Source organism: Cornus florida, unplaced genomic scaffold, assembly GCF_030987335.1.
Source record: "Cornus florida cultivar Cherokee Brave unplaced genomic scaffold, ASM3098733v1 CherokeeBrave_3.0.0_Hap2_Chr11, whole genome shotgun sequence".
NCBI lineage: Eukaryota > Viridiplantae > Streptophyta > Magnoliopsida > Cornales > Cornaceae > Cornus > Cornus florida.
Window position 1 is genome coordinate 126,609,270 of NW_026775581.1, and position 18,906 is coordinate 126,628,175.

The 18,906-nt window shown below is 33.4% G+C and overlaps 1 protein-coding gene across 4 annotated transcripts; it reads left to right on the plus strand.

Annotated features, from left to right (window-relative positions):
- The first annotated feature begins 6,668 nt into the window (after positions 1-6,668).
- Positions 6,669-18,572, plus strand: LOC132287054 (G-box-binding factor 1). 4 transcript variants are annotated; one of them, XM_059789529.1, is made up of 12 exons: positions 6,669-7,002; positions 9,639-9,790; positions 9,885-9,932; positions 10,040-10,126; positions 10,251-10,340; positions 10,572-10,747; positions 10,901-10,958; positions 11,227-11,275; positions 11,357-11,589; positions 15,070-15,147; positions 15,349-15,434; positions 17,652-17,778. In XM_059789529.1, exons 2-11 carry the CDS (start codon positions 9,731-9,733, stop codon positions 15,412-15,414), a joined length of 945 nt encoding a protein of 314 aa, XP_059645512.1. In that variant the 5' UTR covers positions 6,669-7,002; positions 9,639-9,730; the 3' UTR covers positions 15,415-15,434; positions 17,652-17,778. The 4 variants fall into 4 exon arrangements, with proteins under 4 accessions (XP_059645512.1, XP_059645511.1, XP_059645509.1 ...); XM_059789528.1 differs by lacking the exon at positions 15,349-15,434 and adding an exon at positions 18,113-18,572 and having other exon boundaries at positions 6,682-7,002; positions 11,405-11,589; positions 17,652-17,777; XM_059789526.1 differs by lacking the exon at positions 15,349-15,434 and adding an exon at positions 18,113-18,572 and having other exon boundaries at positions 6,683-7,002; positions 17,652-17,777.
- The last annotated feature ends 334 nt before the right edge of the window (positions 18,573-18,906 follow it).

Consider the following 18,906-nt stretch of genomic DNA (forward strand, 5'->3'; position numbering starts at 1 on the left):
CATATCCCCGTACTATAAGGGATAGTAAATAAAGTCCTATATTAAAAGGATCAGGGCTGAATGAATCTCGTAATCCATTTCCCCGTACTATAAGGGATAGTAAATGAGTGTCTTGTATTACTAGGACCCGGGCTGAATGAATCCCATAATTAATATCCCCGTACTATAAGGGATAGTAAATAAAGTCCTGTATTAAAAGGATCCGAGCTGAATGAATCCCGTAATCCATATCCCCACACTATAAGGGATAGTAAATGAGTGTCCTGTATTACCAAGACCCGGGATGAATAAATCCCGTAATCTATATCCCCGTACTATAAGGGATAATAAATAAAAATCCCTTATTAAAGGGACGAGTAAAACTCGTAAAGTTTAATTCCCTTATTAAAGGAGTGACGACCTGAGTGAAGCTCGTACAATTCAGGAGACGATTACCCAGAGGTATTCAAAAGAGTACCCCGGGGCAGAGTACCCAAGGGTACCAAAAATAGTACCCAGTGGCAGAGTACCTAAGGGTACCAAAAATAGTGCCCAGGGCCAGAATACCCAAGGGAAGGATACCCGCGGCATTGTTCCCGGGAATAGTGCCGGGGGCAAAAAATAAAAAATAAAAAAAATCATGTACTTTTCATGTGAAAAGTACCTGCGGGAATAATACCCGCGGGGTACTGTTCCAGGGCCAAAAAAAAAAATTTATTATTATTATTATTATTATATTCCCAAAGCTAGATGAGCAAGCTTGGGAATGAGGGGCAACTGATAGGGAAAAATAAACCTAACCTACTTTGACCAGCCGCCAGACCTCTTCGGTGATCAATGATAATATTTCATTATTAGAGGTAACGATTTCTATGGATTAAAATAATGACAAATCTTATCAAGGATAAGATCTCCATGGGATAAGACCTCCATGAGATAAGTTCCATGGGATAAGGATGATGAAATTCCCTTATCAAGAATAAGGGAAGCGACGATAAATAGGACGACGACTCGGGAATAAGGTACCACGAAAAAACTATTATTAAATCCCTGCCTTCCTTTTTAGACCTCCGGTGACTAACTTGATCGTCGGAGAGCCCTTGGCAGGCACTACACCGGTATTGTCAAGGTTCATCGATTTTCTCCTCTTTCCATTGCAGGTAAACGGTGTCGTATCGGACTGTGCGGATTTCACCCTCAACACATGGTATCTACACACATTCACAAAAATCTCAAGTAGGCCAATGGTACAACAAGGTAGAATTTAATTATATCATGATAATTAAACTTCTAAATTTCAAAGCAACTTCAAATGGTCCCTATTTAATATATACTAGTATACAAGTCCTAGTCATCATGATTATCAAGTTAAAAACTTAATTAGGCTAAGTGAACCATTAAATATATTTTAACTAGTCATTTAATTTAAAATCTCTAGATTTTTATACTTGACCAAATGCTCTCAAATTAAAGTATGTTAACAAACATGCCAAGATTTAATTTAAAAGTATATCACAACTTAATTTCATGCAAGGTACACCCATGAAAGTTAAACTTAACACAAAAGATAATTATTAAATAAAAAATGTAATTCTTATTCAAATAATTCCAATTTAATATATGTTAACACACATATCAAAACATAATTTATCATCTGCCACTTTTCAATTCTAAGTTATATGCATCATTGTAAATTTAATCTTATACAAAGAATTAAATATTACTAATTTCCTAGATTTGATACAAGTCATGCAAATAAGTTGAATAATCATGAAAAACACCGATTACAACACATACAAAATCCTAAAACATCCTCTACCTCCAAATCCCCACCTAAATGAAACGGCTCCGAATCCGACGAAACTTCTAGGTTTTATCGGGGACAACACGGTGAACAAGAACCCCAAGGAAGCCCCATGAAAATCACAACTTGACTTCAAACTCGAACTCAAGAAATGACCAAAACAAGATTCCAATCGGTGGAATCAAAGGCCTCGCCAAAACGAACATAAAACACTAAGGCACCATGACTTTTCGTTAAAGGGAAGAAGCTCAAAAGAGGAAAGAGAAGATGGCAGCCATGGGAGGAGCTAGGGTCGGCCATGGGAGAGAGAGAGAGAGAGAAAAAAAAAATCTGATTTTTCTTTCTAAGGCCCCCTATTTATAGAAAACTCAAAAAGTGCCCCAAACAGGCCCCGCCGGGTCCGGAAAAGTGGAATTTGAGCAGATGCGCTCAAATGGCAAAACTCTATGAATAAAAAAGAATCAAAATGAGAAAATATAAACAATGGAATAAACGGCGTCGAAAACTGAGTCCCGAGCAGAGAGATATGCCCCGAACAAGTTCGGCGGCAACTAGGGCCAAAAACCCTGAAACTGGAGAAAAACGACCAGAACGAAATTCTAAGAGTACGCGACTTGACAAAATGTGAAAATGAATCCCGTACGAGGATTCAGGCTCAAAACAAGGCATTTAGCAATAACTTTCATTAATTGCATAATGGCCCCTCCAAAAAGTGAAAACTGCACAACTAGTCCAAAATGAAAATATCTTCCAAAAATATTTTCTTAGAAACCTCTGAAATAAATATCTTCAAAAGATATTTATGAAAAACAGCGCAAGAAAAGAATAAGTTTTCAAAGAACTTTACATCTGTGCCCCTACGGATACCGGGGGCAACTAGAGTACTTTTTTGCAAAAGTAAAGATACGTATTTCGTAGAAACCACTTAGAATGAAGATACGTGGAGTCAAAAACTAACTCCGAACACAAGAAGTATGGTTATGCCAACAAAGTGACAAACGGGGAAAAGACGAAATAGGGAAAAAGACGAAAAGTGAATAGTGTCCGAAAAATGAAAATGTGGAAATGACCCGGTCCTTAAAGGAAGTTGTCAATCCAAATAAAAGAGTCTCAGAAACTATTTCTGAGCACTCAAGATGACACTATGCGATGAAAAACTGAGCTCAGAAAAGAAAAGAATAACGGAAAAAAAAATATCCGTGAAAATCTGAAAAAAGGAAAGGAAATAAAATGACTGGGTCATTACATTAAATATATTATTACATTGTATTTTTAGTAAAACAAAATAGAATACAAGAACACAATAGTGTATATCTCATATTCATTCAATTGGAGAGAGTATATATTAAATAAAAAAAATTATAATGAGACCCACCTGCAAAGTAAAAGTTGCTTTAAAGAAAAAAAGTAAAAAAAGAAGAAGAAAAATGCTAAGAATTGATGCACTATTTTAGAAATTTCTAAAGTGGATTGGGGATATTTATTTATTTATTATTATTATTTTTTCAGGCAAATGACATGTGAAAAATATGTGTATAAATATCTAAGAATTTTTTTTTTCTTTTTTTCTGATTACATATATCCAAGAACATTAAAATACCAAAATTTGTAGTTCTAAAATAATTTATAGAAACTAAGAAGGTTAGATTGAGCTATAAATACGCCTTTCAACATCCAAACTCTTTTAAATTATCCTACTATTACCCTCTAAACAGTTCCATCAATTCTAATGATCAGTCAAATGACATAGGAAATGAGTGAAAATGAATGGGTTTAAAAGAGACATTTAAGATTCTCATTAGAGTATATTTTATCAATTCAAATTTTTCCAAAACTCACATATTGATCCAAAATAAAGAGTTTAAAAATAAATTTAGTTTGTATCTCTTTAAAAAAAAAATATCAACTTTCACTCTTTTAACTATATTTTCTAAAAGTTCAAATATTATGATACATAAATTTAAGCTCATTATTATTATAATCAAATTTTTTTTTTTGGGTAAAATATTATTATAGTCGCAACACATTGTTATTTTATTTATATATCCACCTACAATATCTATAATATTAATTCAAGAGAGAGCAAAAAAAAAAAAAAAAAAAAAGAATAAAATAACTAATATTCCCACATGTTTGGTAAAAATGCATTAAACATTTTAATACGTAAAATGGTATTTACAAGAAAAATATAAAAAATTATATAACAATCGGTTATTGGTAGGTTTTGAGAATATTTGGAAAAAAGATAAACTATAGTATTGTGAAACTCTCAATAACAATAATAATATCATATATACTAATACTTTTAGTACTTATCACTTTCTAAATAAAAAATTTTATAACTATTTGTATTTTGTTTAATAACTCAATAATAATCTTGTTTAATTTAAAATAAAATTTTTGAATCAAAATTCATTATGTTTTTCTAATCTTTCATATAGTATATCTTTCCTAAGTGGAATCAAAGTACTTAATTTTCTTCTTTGAAATAATAGATTTTCGAAAAATTGAAACAATTGATAAAGGAAAATTGATTTTCTAACCATAATTATTTATTTACATTTTTTCTCCATAATTTTCTTTCTAACGTCAATTTTATTTATTTATTATTATTATATTTTTTTGTGTCTAAGTTGTATATATACTACTACTAGTATTTAAAATATATATATATATATATATATATATATATATATATATATATATTACAATTAACTTATAATTTTTTAATTTTTTTTTACATAGTTCAAATCCGCCAGCCCCCAACCTTAATTTTTTTGGCTCCGCCGCTGTCGATGATGATGTTTGCTTAGAAAATAATAAATCAGCAAAGAAATCCAACACCCGCAAGCCTCTAGTTTTCGAAAGAATTTTGAGAATTAAGTTGGGGGAGGTCGCCTAAAAAGGTGATCAGAGAAATATCATTTACACTTTGGAATAATTTCAAATTTGACATCATACAGTTAACGTATTACATTAACACAATAAATATTTTACATTAGTGTAGTGAATGTCTTACATTCTACATTTCTTACCAAATCAGTATAGGAGTGGTGGAGGAATTTTGAGAATTAGGTTGAGGAGGTCGAACAGAAGAAGTGGTCGGAAGAATATCATTTATACTTCAAAACATTTTCAAAATTGACATTATACATGTTTTATTAGTGCGAACGTTTTACATTCTACAATATATATTTTTTGGTTAACAAATCAGTATATGAATGATTGAGCATAAGAGATTGAGGGTAACTCACTCACTTATCTAATGAGTGATTGTGCCCTAGTTATGTTGTACAAATTTCGTGTTTGCAAATTAAAGAACCAAATATGGAACAAACAATTATTTTATTAATTTTATAAAAATTTAGCACAATCATCTGATTTAATATCATTTGTTGACTGAATTCAATGGCTGTTGGAGTTTGATCTTGAATCAATTCGTTGACAAACTTTTTGAAATATTTGTAGTTGAGAAAGACCGCCGATAATTTTGTAGTTGAGGAAGACCATCGATGATTTCTAATCGAGGGCTGAAGAAGCTTGATCTCGAACAATATTACTTGATGATTCTTTGAACTTGTTGAATCACATAAAAAAAAATAACACGATTTTGATGTGCTTATTATTTTTTGCTTTCTTGTTCAGTCTTGAAGAAGAACGACACTATTTATTGTTCTTCTCGTCTTCAAAATTTTCAAATTTGTTAAATTTGAGAAAGAAATAAACGATTTTGAATGTATTTGTTATTATTCTTTTCTTTAAGGAGGGGTGTTGAGAGAGTATTGAGTTTGACTTGTAATTTCTCTTAATCTTGTTGTTCTCTCCTCCACCCCCCTTTCATGAAGTGGTAGAATTGTAAGTTGAGTCGTATTCTATATTTATCTAATTTACTTGTGATAATTATTCTTAATAATAATTATTTTATACTGGGTCTTGGGTAATTTAGTTTGATCAAGACCCATAAAATATATTTTATGGTGGACTGAATTGATAGTAGGCCCAAATTATATTTTGACACTTTTTAATTTTTTAGTGTCTACATATGCCTTTGCGGATCTTCAAGAGAAAAGTAGAATGATAATAGGATATGCCCGTTCGATGACAAATGGGAGTAACCCAAATTGGTGAAGTAGGAGATATGAGATAGAAAGAAAAATAATTATATACTTCCTTTGTAAAAAAAATAGAGATATATGACATAGTTTTACAAAAGAGACATTTATTTTTTTTGAAATAGAGAGAGTAAATGGTTATTTAATAAATCTCAGAAGTTACTTAGAAGTAATTTGGAATCTATGAGATATTTGTAATGATTTTTGTCTAAAGTGTTTATTGATAAAGTTGTTTTTGAATTTTAATATTAAATTAACCTTAGAAAATATTTTGTATAATACGTAGTATTATTGTTACATAATTGGAGTGAGTGTTATATTGCGATTCAGTTGTGTAGGTTTAATATTTGCAAACGATCGGAAACAGGATAGATCCGTTTTCAGGATCAGTGGGCCTATTAGGCCCAATAACGGATTCGGAGGTGGCCCCACAGGACTAAACGCTATAATAATGGTGAATGGTGATTGGAGGAAGATGGCTCCAAAACGATTGAATGATCGTACGGTGGACCATATCGCACACATTTCGCACCATTCAGTGCCACTGGTGGTTTCCACTTTTGAATTAAATTAAGTTATCCATTAGTAGTCATGACTCATCCTAACTTTGTGCCTCGTCACACCTAACCACTCATGCTTTGACAGCTGTAACACTCTTCCTCTCTCACGTGTCCCCTCTCAAACCCTACGCCGCCTAACAACTCAACACACAAGTCAAAGACCCATCCCCATAGGACAAGCCCACACACAAGACACTGCCGATAGGTAGATATATCATCCTCCACTTTAGACGCGTGTGTATATTTATATATATATATTCGTATATATGTATATATATAGAGAGAGGGAGAGACAGATGTAGGAAGGAAGGTGGTTTCTCTCTCCAAATTGTGTTCGCTGATATTGGCGTTGTCTTGTGTGGATATTCTGAACCGCTCTGATTTTGTGTATGGACGAATAACCCTAACTTCTCATCCGTTAGATCCCAACCCCACTGTGTACGTAGTACAAGTCTGTTTCGGGTTTCAGATATTAACAACCTTGTCCGTCCGACTTGGAATTCAACGTTGTTCCACCTCACTCTCACTTCAAACGCCTTGGAATCAGGTCAGTCTCTCTCTCTCTCCACAATAGTAGTCTTCTCTCTCCACATATATACGCGTGTATATAGCAATTTCAAGACTAATGTTCAATTGAGCTCTGGATCTCATCTCTCTCTGTTGTAGTTTCAGATATGGGCTTAGACTTGTTGTATTTTTTATTTTTTTTACTCCGAAATAGGAACCAGTTTGATGACTGGACACGTAGCAACGTTTCTATAAATGGGCGTATTGTTTGAATTGTGAACGTGTAAATGCTGAACGAGGAAATTTACAACACAACTTCAAATTTGTCAAGATTTGCTAAATCCTCAGTAGCACTGTTTTTCCTATAAGTTGTTTATGTACAGGAATTGACCTTATGATGTTTGAAATTTCCTCAATTTCAATTGGGGTTTGGATTTTTATATAACATCTTAGTGGATGTTGCAAAACCCATTTGTCTGATGTACCTCAACCTCACAAATTGCATTCCTATCTCTAAATCCATGACGCTTCGTTAAGATATGAAAATATCCTATTTTATTTATTTATTTTTAATTATATATATATTTTTATCGCTTTGACTAGTGTCCCACATAAATTGTGAACTTGGATGAATTGTGATATAGGTGAAGAGGCGTTTCATTAAGATATGCAAATATCCACTTTCTATTTATTTTTATGGCATTGACGAGTGTCCCACTTAAATTAAGAACATACTGTGATTGTTGTATAGGTGAAGGCGCTCGTTTCAGGTTGTTGTTTGTTAGTATAGGAAGATATTTGGTAGGAAGAGGGAAGAGAGTAGGGATGGGATGGATGAGACATCCTTCGTGCTACACGATTTTCCATTCGTCCAAAATTGGACGGAAAAGAGAAGGGAAGAGAAGATTAATTATTGCGTGTACCATAAAATGACATTATTACTCTCTAATTAGATAACAAAAATGGAAGGGGTTAACTCATTCTCTGCCCTTCTGCTAAACCAAACAAAACTTGGGAAGGATACCATTCCTTCCCTAGGGATGCCTCATCTATAGTTCCAACCATACCTTCCATATATATTTATCTTTATCCTTCCTACTAAATGAAACATTAGATATGCCACATTTAATGGATTAAAATTTCTAGTTGATAAAAGAAGCATTTAACAGTCTTGATCTACAGATGTAAAAAGTGCTGTAAACATGCAAAATGGAGCTGAGAATATTTCATTACTTTGAAGAGATGCTGATTGAAGTTTGCCAGCTAACTTGTCACTCAAAACATTTTCTACTCCCTCCACTCCAAGACAAAGTAAAATCAGAAAAAATCCTTCAAGTTTGAAAAATTTGCCAACTCAACAATAAAAGTTTTTAAAGTTCTAAGAGTAACTTGAATTTTCAAAAGGGGACAATGCAATAAATGCATGTCCTCTTAAAAAGTTGAAATCCCAAAATGAGACAACTAAATTGGGATGGAGGGAGTACATCTTTGAGGTGTCTGTTTTGAACACATTGTTAATTCAAACCAAGAAGCACCTTTAGAATGTAATCTCTTAAATTTGAAGGAAAAACTATGATGACAGATCTCCTAGAGCAGTTTGTACATTACTATAGTCTAAGACTATTGCAAAAGCCTTGTTTATGTTACACCAGGAATGTTAAAATGGAGATTTAATATTTGATGCTCACTCTTATTTCTACGACAATAGCCTTTCTAATGTTGACAGGCTAAAATAACATTACAAATGGCCTCGATTAGTTTATGAAATATATTTAAGAACTATCTAGGAACATGCTTGCTTTATGAACTTTAGTTTCTTCACAATTATGGTCTCAGTTCTATATGTGGAAGTTGTTCAAGATATACCATATACAAGGGAATACTCAGAGTAGTGACTAAGAATTATTTATTATTTTTGGAGGAGCCTGTGCAGAAAACACAGTCTTTGGACCCTGATTCCTAGTCCTCAAATTATCTTATTTTAAAACATAAGGACCTGATCTTATCTTATCATGGTCTGGCAGTTATAAATAATTCTACAATTGAGTCATAAGAGGACTTCAATCATTCTGCCTAAAAATGAAGGATGTAATGAGTTTTCCACAGTGACAATTGTTTTGAATTCCTCTGTTTAATCATATTAAATTGTGAAATAATTTGTGGCAGATTGCTAATTCGTATAAAATGTCAAAGAAACTAATTTGATTCAGATTGCTAATTCGTACAAATGTCAAACAAATTTATGTTAATGTCAACCATGATGTTGACTATTTAAGGGGCTCATTATAATTAAGAGGCTTATTGACAGTGCTTTGTAGATTTAATTGAAGGTTGCTTGACCTAAATTTGGAGAAGAGATTTAATTCTGAATTTTATCAGGGTTATGATTCATAGAATCATTCCAGAGAATATTCTGGTCAATAATACAATATATATATATATATATATATATATATATATAAATAAAAATATTTAAATATGAGAAAACAACATCATTTTGTAAATTTATATATTAAGCGGTAAGTAAATACTTTAAAAACTGTCCAAAACAAGTATTTGTTGCACACTGGGCGGTTCAACAATTCTCTCTCAAGTGAGATGGTATTAGTGATAGATAAATTTAATTAGTCAAATAAGTTGACTCTAATGTGTTTGGCAATTAAAAATGTTTTTCAGGAGCTTCATAAAATTTAATCAAGGATATACAAGATCTCAGAACAAACAGTTGAAGTTAAGGGGATTATTGAGTTTATATTCTACTGAACTCAATGGGGGCTGGGGAAGAGAGTGCTGCTGCTACGCCTTCTAAACCCCCTACTTCACTTCAGGTATTTTTTTTCTCTCTCACTCTCTGTGTTTGACAACACATACTTAACATATGCACCGCGTACTCTTTCTTATCATTCTCCTTTGCATTTGCAGGAAGCACCTCCAACGCCTTCATATCCTGATTGGTCGAGCTCAATGCAGGTTTGTGATGAAACCACCTAGGGTTTGTTAAATGTATTCATAAATGTGTTTTTTTAGACTATCAGGATAGATCTTTCAAATAGCTTACAGCTCATTTTCTTGTTTAGGCTTATTATGGCGCTGGAGCTACTCCGCCCTTTTTTGCCCCAACTGTTGCTTCGCCCACTCCTCATCCCTATCTGTGGGGAAGCCAGGTGACTCTCTCTCTCTCTCTCTCCCGTGTATAAATATAGACATTTGCTTTCTTTGATGATACTACTTCTGTTTGACAACCCACAAGTGAAACTTACATATTTTGTTTTTCTATTAATTTTTCAGCACCCTTTGATACCACCCTATGGGAGTCCAGTTCCATACCCTGCTCTATATCCTCCAGGGGGAGTTTATGCTCATCCTACTATGGCCATGGTAATACTGATTTTTTATTTTTATTATTTTTTATTTTTTATTTTATGTTATTGACATATTGTTTGTTGAGTTTTGTATCCCATTAACATCCATTTTAACGCTTGGCTTTGCCAATATTATTTGTGTAGTTGAGGCAAGATGCTTCTGTCATAGGTGTTGAAAACATGCTCCTTTTTATATTTCTTGCAATTAGCACCAATTTTACTATTTTTTGTGCATTTTCTTTCTTAGACTCCAACTGCAGTGCAGACAAATGTGGAGTTGGAAGGGAAGGCCCCTGATGTAAAGGAGCGGGCTTTGACAAAAAAATCAAAAGGAATTTCTGGAAACCCTGGCTTGATTGGTGGTAAGGCCAGAGAGAGTGGGAAGGCTGCTTCAGGTTCAGGAAATGATGGTGCCACACTAAGGTGTGTTACCTATGTTTAGTGATAAATCTCTCTCCCCCCATTATTTTATATTAGTCTCTTTCCTAAATATGGATATTGATTTGGACATTATCATCATCATCATCATCATTATTATTATTATGTTCTTTGATTGGAAAATTTGCTCATTAACAGTGCTGAAAGTGGAAGCGATGGTTCATCAGATGCAAGTGATGAGAATGCTAACCAACACGTACGTGTTTCAAATTTACTTATTATTGTGAAGATGACAATTTACATTATTCCAGTGTTAAAAAACTTGTTGAATCCTTTGTAGATAATCCGAGTGAGCTAAGTTTGTTGTATGTTTGCTATTCCCCAACTCAGATCAGTCTATAAGTGGCGGAATGATTTTTTCTTCTTCTTATTTTTATAATTTGAATTAATTATATTAGTCAAAGTGTTGTAACATTTTATTTTCTTTTTTCTTCTAATTGAAAAATATTCAATTTATCTTATAGGACCATGCTACAAGTAAGAAAGGAAGCTTTGATCTGATGCTTGCAGATGGTACGTCACCATCGTCACTTGATGGTTTTTGCTTGTGTGTTAATTGATGTAATGATTTTGTACTTCCATTAACTTATTCAGGAGCCAATGCACAAAATAACACTGTTGGGTCGAATCTTCAAGTTTCAGTGCCCGGGAATCCTGTTGTCTCTATGCCTGCAACCAATCTGAACATTGGGATGGATTTATGGAACGCATCTCCTGCTGGTGCTGGAGCTGTGAAAATGAGATCCAATCCTTCTGGTGTCTCAGCAGCTGTTGCTCCAGCAACAATTGTTGGACGTGAAGGCATCATGCAGGATCAATGGATTCAGGTAAGAAGTCTTGCAGTGATTTTCAAGATTTTTTCTGATCTCATGGTTCCTTCTTTTTTCATCCAGTAAAGAGGGAGACTTCTTTTATTGATGGTTATTGGGTTTGGATCCTATCTTTCCTTCACATGAGCCGGTAGACATAAAGAGTCATGGACACACCAGTCCACCGATGTGGATGATCACTTTTTATCAACTGCAAGTTAAATGCCTTGTTAGAGCAGTGGTGGGATACCACAAGCTTGGATATCCTATGCTTATGTGGCAAATACCACATCCAATCAGTGTTTGGGACATATATCTGTGTCATACTGGAAGAAGGGAACAGGAGTTGAAGTTCCATTATATTTTTGCAGAATGAAAAAAGAAGTGATTGATACCATTTCAGGAGTCGGCTGTCTTTTATTAATACAACAGATGGTAAGAAGCTCACAGTTAATATAGGTGTATGGTCAAGTGGGTTGGTGTAAAGATGGCTAAAAGGGGAAGAGGGAGTGAGTGACTCAGAAAATTAGATAGTGAGATATAGAGTTGACTGTACTTCGGAGTCTTTCATTGTTGGTAATGATAAGATACATGGGATGAGGATATAGAATTGCCTCTTTCCATAGAAGTAATTTGACATAATTAACTTGCCTCAGTCATCATATGCCTTTCATGGACTGTTCAAAGGTATGTGAAATATATGTGTTGGGGACACAACACTCGGACAAGGGTATAAGATATGTGTCTGACATGTTTGGCTGGATGTGCACCTAAAAAGTATACTAATTCAGTTTTATTATATTATTGCTTCAAAATGAGTTAAATGCTTATTTTGAATACTATTTTGGGTAAAGTGGAAAAAAAAAAACCTGCTATATAAAAAATGTGCAAGAAGCACCCTCGCTTTTTATAATGTGCATATAAATCCCTATATTTTGAAATTTTGTAGCAAATCGCCCCCTGGTCTTCAATTCTGACCAAACTTTTATAAAAATCCCAAAATACCCTTAAGGAATTTTAGGTATTTTTTTTTTTTTAATAAATGAAAAAAAAATTAATAAATAAATTTTGGGGTTTCATAAATTTTTTTTAAAAATGCCCTTGTTTTTTTTATTATTTATCTTATTCATTTATTTTTGTGTTTATTATTTATTATTTATTATGGTATTTCAATCTTCAAATTGAAAAATTTTCCTTATTTGAAAAAGTTAGGGTGTTTTTTTTTTTTTTTTTTTTAACACCAAGAATGTATTTGCACATGTTGTATATAGTAGGGATTTTATTTATTTATTTACTTTACCCTATTATTTTACATAGAAACATTATTTTATTCCTGATAAAAAAAAGAAATATATTAAATAGTATCACTATTTAACAGTGCCCTTGTATCCTTCTATTTAAGATTTGATACGTCTAACGCTTGGATGCATATCTACACCCGATACACGTGCATGTCGGGTTGACAAATTGACATGATCCATCAACACAAGTTGAACTCAACATGAATTTAGTGGTTTAGGGTTTACCTTAATCGTGTCAACCCATAAAATAAACACTTTGTGTTCCCCTTTATACAGTCAACCTATTAACTCGACTTGACTCGCTTAATTAAATGTTCTAAGGCAAATCATTTGATTTGATTTGACTCATTTAACTAAATGTATCGGGTCAACCCGTTGATAACTTCCAACATATTTAAATCAATATGGGGTTTTTTTTTTTTTTTTTTTTCCTTTCAATTCATGGTATTATTACGAAAACTAAGGTAGTTAATTTTTTAATTAATTAAGAATAAATTGAAATTTTAGTCATTTGACTCATTTATTAAATTTTCATTCAATATTTTATTTTTTTTTGTTATATTTGCATTTTATAGTTAAGAAAAAAGTTAATTGGTTGTGTCAATCAAAAGTTAAATAACCCATTCAATATTAAATAGTTTACACTAATTGTGTTAGGTTACATGTTTAATAAACGGATTGTGTTTGTTTCTAGGGTTTCTGACACAAATAATAAAGAGTTCCAGTTGACACGTATAATAGAATACACTTATCATGACATGAGACATGCACGATCCCCGGAAACACAATCTGCGTGTAACGACCCACTCCACCACATGGTATGATATTATCCACCTTGGGCCCTAGCCCACACGATTTTGCTCTTGGGTTTTATCCCAAAAGGCCTCATACTATTTGTAGTATTTAAAAGGTGTTTAGGTACTTTGAAGATTTATTGGATATGGGCTGTGCTAGTAGTCCATGGATCTTATTTTGGGTCAAGTTATATTATTAGGTCTTGGTATGTGACTTTTGATAGGTTAGAAGAGTCTTACCAGTCAATCTTTCAAAGCTCCTTCTTTGGGAGTCCTAGTCTGACTATCAGTAGGAGAAACCTAAGACTCTATGTTCAATGCAAAGAAGTTATTGTAAACGAATGAAGATTTTCTGATGTGCAATATAACCTAAACCTTGGGGATTAATCTTAAGGAATTCTAGGTGGCAACTCCTAGAAGATTTTCTCTTTTTTTTTTTTTTTTCTTTTTTTTTTTAAATAAAAAAAATCAATGCAATCAAAATATGTTATTTTAATAGCAATCAGCACTCAATAATTAGTTTTTTTTTTTTTTTTTCTTGGTACTTACACACCTATGCCTCCAGTGAAGCTCGAACCCCTGACCTCCCTTTGGGAAGTAGGTACTTGGTACCGCTGGGCCATTTACCCGTTGGTCACTCAATAATTAGTTTCTTATCCCAAAACCTTAATTCTATTATTCTAACCTATTCCACTACCTTTGGACCACTCCAGAAATTCTAATTTTTTACCCTTTATGGTTTCAGTGGCCAACTTTTTGCAACCAATCACTATGAAAACAAGTTATTTCTGATCCTATTCTATGTGCAGGCCCTGTATCCTTTCTTTAACCCGTTTAACAAAGTTCGTCAGTTTTCCACCACCTTGGCCCACCACAGAATCTGTCATAAGCAGCAAATATTGAGCCTTCAAGTGTGTCCTTTATTGACTATATAGTCTATATACTTCTCTGATTGGATCTTTGTGAAAATAATAGAGGTTAATGAGTTATAACAAGTATAAATTGTTATTCAAGCTGTAACTTTCGCTTTTATCAGGTTTTCGGCTGAGGTGGAACTTTAAAAATTAGGGGACTTGTCATCTGTAGTTGTATGAGACCAAAAAGGAAGAAGTTTCTTTGAATGACAAGCCTGAATTCTGAAACTCTCAGAATGTGGCTTATTCTCCTCATTAGTTGATCAATAGATCAATTTTTGCAAGCAAAACACATGCATTTACTTAGGAAGCTTTTACATTTAGCACTTCCCATATCCAATTTGGAATTCATGTGTAATTGTCATATTCATATAAAATTGTTTCTTGCCAGAAACAATATTCTGATTGTGGGGGTAGATTTCATCAACTTGTATTAGATTCAACCATTAGTATGCATTCTTATGGTATTGTTACTCTTGAATTTGACAGGATGAACGGGAACTTAAAAGACAGAAGAGGAAGCAATCTAACAGAGAGTCAGCGAGGAGGTCAAGACTGCGCAAGCAGGTAGGGATATGCTTTTGTGCACCATCTATTGGCCATTGTTGTTCCTTGACCAAAGACATAATTTATTATGGATTTATATGATTCACTAATTTTGATAATGTTTTCTGATCCCATCTATGTATTTGCCTCTCTTGAATACAATAATCAGACCGCATTACTTCGACTTTATTGATTTTCTTTTTTAGCTTATTGTAATAGCAGATGATATTCTTTAAGCTTAATGACCAAGCAAGAATTGTTGAAGCAAAAGGAAGAAGCATGCTATGATCTGAACCTGAATACTAAAGGTTCTGCATTTTATTATGAACTTCAATTACCAACAGGATTAAAGAGGAAACTTTGACTGTTTATCAATCCCATTCTGTATTTGTGTAGGTAAATTATTTTAGCTTATAGGAACCACTGAAATGTAATCAAAGTATAAGTTAATTACCAACAGGATTAAAGAGGAAACTTTTACTGTTTATCAATCCAATTCTCTATTTGTATAGGGAATTTAGCTTATAGGAACCACTGATATGTAATCAAACTATAAGTTATTTTATAATAAATAAATCTTTAACAAACAGATTATTCTGGCCACTTACCAGTACCATTGCATCTCTATATGTAGTGTAGTGTACTAGTATAAGCAGTACTATGCATATTGTCATGTCAAACGTAGTGCACATAAGTTGTAAATCCTTATGATGGAGTCATTTATAGGTCTATGATTCAGAGTATATTTTCCTATTTGATCCCTCCATATTCGAAGTGCTATCAGAAGTTCTGATGTCTTGTAAAATCTCAAAACATGTTTGATGTGTTTGGAAACATATATATATATATATATTTTGGTATATAAATTACTTGCACATCCAACTCACACGCTCACCCACTGTTACCATCAAGAGGAAAATTGGCACCCTTGTGTGTGTTGTTGCCAAATGGCACGCTGTGCATATTTGTGGCCCACATATTGGTGAAGGACCTCAAGGTAGTTCTTTTAGCTATCAGTGCCAATTGACTGCACTGCAGGAAATCATATTTTGCTAGTTGAAGGCTGCAAAAGGATGTATGATCAATCACTGAGAAAAGAATGAATGCTGCTGAGTTGACCTATGATAACCCTGTAGAGCTGAATTGGGCATAGGTTTTGCGTGCCAAACCACCCCATGCACTGGGTTAAGCCTTTAGTGAAAAAGGTCTCACATTGATTGTGGAGAGTCCAAACTGGTGAGAATTGTATTTACGTTTGTGTGTGTGTGTTGGGGGGTGAATGGGTTAAAATTGTACCAATGAGGTAATTAGAGTTATTGGAGTCTATACTCCAATAGAGGGTGTATTCCCCTAGTTAATTACTCAACAACTTGCTCACATGCAATTTATGCAACTTGGACAACTATTTAATTTTCATGACTAAAGTATAGGTCCTTTGAGGTCTCTCACTTAGAAGTGAACCTTTTATGCTTTGTTAAGGTACTTAAGCAATTTTGATCTTGTGAAGATCCTGCTAGTCTTCAGTTTCTGTCTGTTAGACAAAATGCTGAGAGCTAGTTTTCTGTGAGATTCTGTTAAACTTCTCTTGGAACATCAAGGCTTTAAATATTTGGATCTTGGTCTCCTTCCTGGTTGTTTAATGTATCACTTACTCTTTCATTTTCATGTAAAAGAATCATTGAAGTGGAAATTAATGAATGGAATGGAGTAAGTTTGGTTGGTGAAGAAAAAATCTGTCACTAAAGTGCTGGCAGTATTGTTAGAATGGCATAGGTCATTCATCTAGTTGAAAAATGATGCTTACAGGATAATCGAGTTACAATATTGATGATTACTGAAGAGCTCTAAAGCTCTTTAAGTTGAAGGAATGGAATGGAGAGACGTTTAGGTGGTTATTAGGAAAAAGTTCAGTTTGATAGGTTTACTAGATTGGTGGTTATATATCAGATGATGATATTTTCTTTCTGGAAGATATGGGATTGATGATCCTGAAATCTCCTTAAAATCTTATTTGTTTTGGATTGAAAGAGACTGCCTTTGAATGACTAAATTCTGATGTCCCAGCGAAAAAAAAAAAAAACAGAAGAATAAATTCTGATTTAAATTTGTTTCATTATATGTATATTTTTTTGTTAAGTAATTTGTTTCTATTATATTGCACATCATTGTTACTGAAACATAGATTGCAGAATGGTACTCGTGCGCACAAAGCTATGTTCAGTACATTAAACCAGGATAAGGCATGAGTGTATTTTCCTAGTGTTCCTGATACTTGAATAATTGGTAATGCACAATTGGATTAGACAAAAGGGTGTCAGAACTTTGACACGAGCAAAGCAAATATTCCCAAATTCTCTTAGAAATGAGGACTTTCTGACCTTGCTAATAATGTTTATATAAAATTCATTTTATAGAGAAATCTAGGAGCATTTTTTGATTACTGAAATTTTTTCCTCTTTTATGCCTTCAATAATATTGTAATGCTTATATTTTTAACAATGGCGTGCATTTTTTGCCCTCACCAGGCAGAGTGTGAAGAGCTACAAGGAAGAGTAGAGACACTGAGCAATGAGAATCGTACACTCAGAGATGAGATGCTGAGGCTTTCCGAGGAGTGCGAGAAGCTAACAACTGAAAACAATTCTATCAAGGTTTATTGCAACCCTCTTATTTAACTTGTACTATCCATTTTTTCTTGTTTGTGTTATTTCAATGCATTTTTTTCCCCCCACTCGTAGCTCTCCAATTTAAATTGTAGTAAAAAGGAAATGAAGAAACATAGGGAAGGAGCTGATTGTCAATCTTTATCGTTCAAAACAAGCATTGTCATTTTAATTTGTTTGCTCTAGATCATATGTAGTCATTACCCTTTTTGTTACTCTCTAGATAAAATGATTTACGGTGCTAGACAAGACGTATCACCTCTGCACAATCTTCAAATATTCATTCTCATTTTGTGTCTGTAAAAAATTTGCTTGTGTAACAGGAAGAACTAACTAGGATGTGCGGACCAGATGCACTATCTAAACTCGAGAATAATGGTACGGCACTTCACTCTCAGGGTGATGGAGGTAACAAATAAGAATTTCTCAGTGGGAGAAAAATTTATTTGGAAGTTCATCAGGAATCCATGAGTAATGTTTCTTATTCTTACTTACCTAATACCCTTAACCCTTTCCTTTTGCAAGGAAACTGTAACATTTATATATGTGATCCTAACATGAGTTGGGTTCCTTAGTTGATCTAGCGTGTTGTTGTAAAATTAATCAATTAAGAGAGAAGAAAAGGAGAGAGAGAGAGAGAGAGAGAGAGAGAGAGAGAAGAGTCTTGAAGAGATTTAGGTCTTCAACTGCTTGAATACAATGTCTTAATTATTTCTTGTGGAGCATTCTTTGGAGAGAGACTCACTTCAAGTGCTTGTTTTAATGTCACTGTTCTTGCATTTACTTTTTTAGCGGTCCATTTTTTGTTTTATTTCTGGCCAGAGGAACAATTATTTTGAGAAGGAGATAGTATTTTAGGGTTATGAATTTTAACCACAAGGAACGGAGGAGTGCTTGCTATGCTGCTACCTTTTAAACGCCTATATTCATAATGAACTTTTAAATTAAAATACTATGCAAATGTGATTAAGCATTTCAAATGTCATGAGAAATTATTTCATTTTTTTTATTTTTTATTCCCTTTATCAATAAAAACACACCCATTTGGTCTATAGAGGTTAAGGAGAAACTAATTCAAATTTAAATGATATATGTTTGGTGCATACATTTAATGACA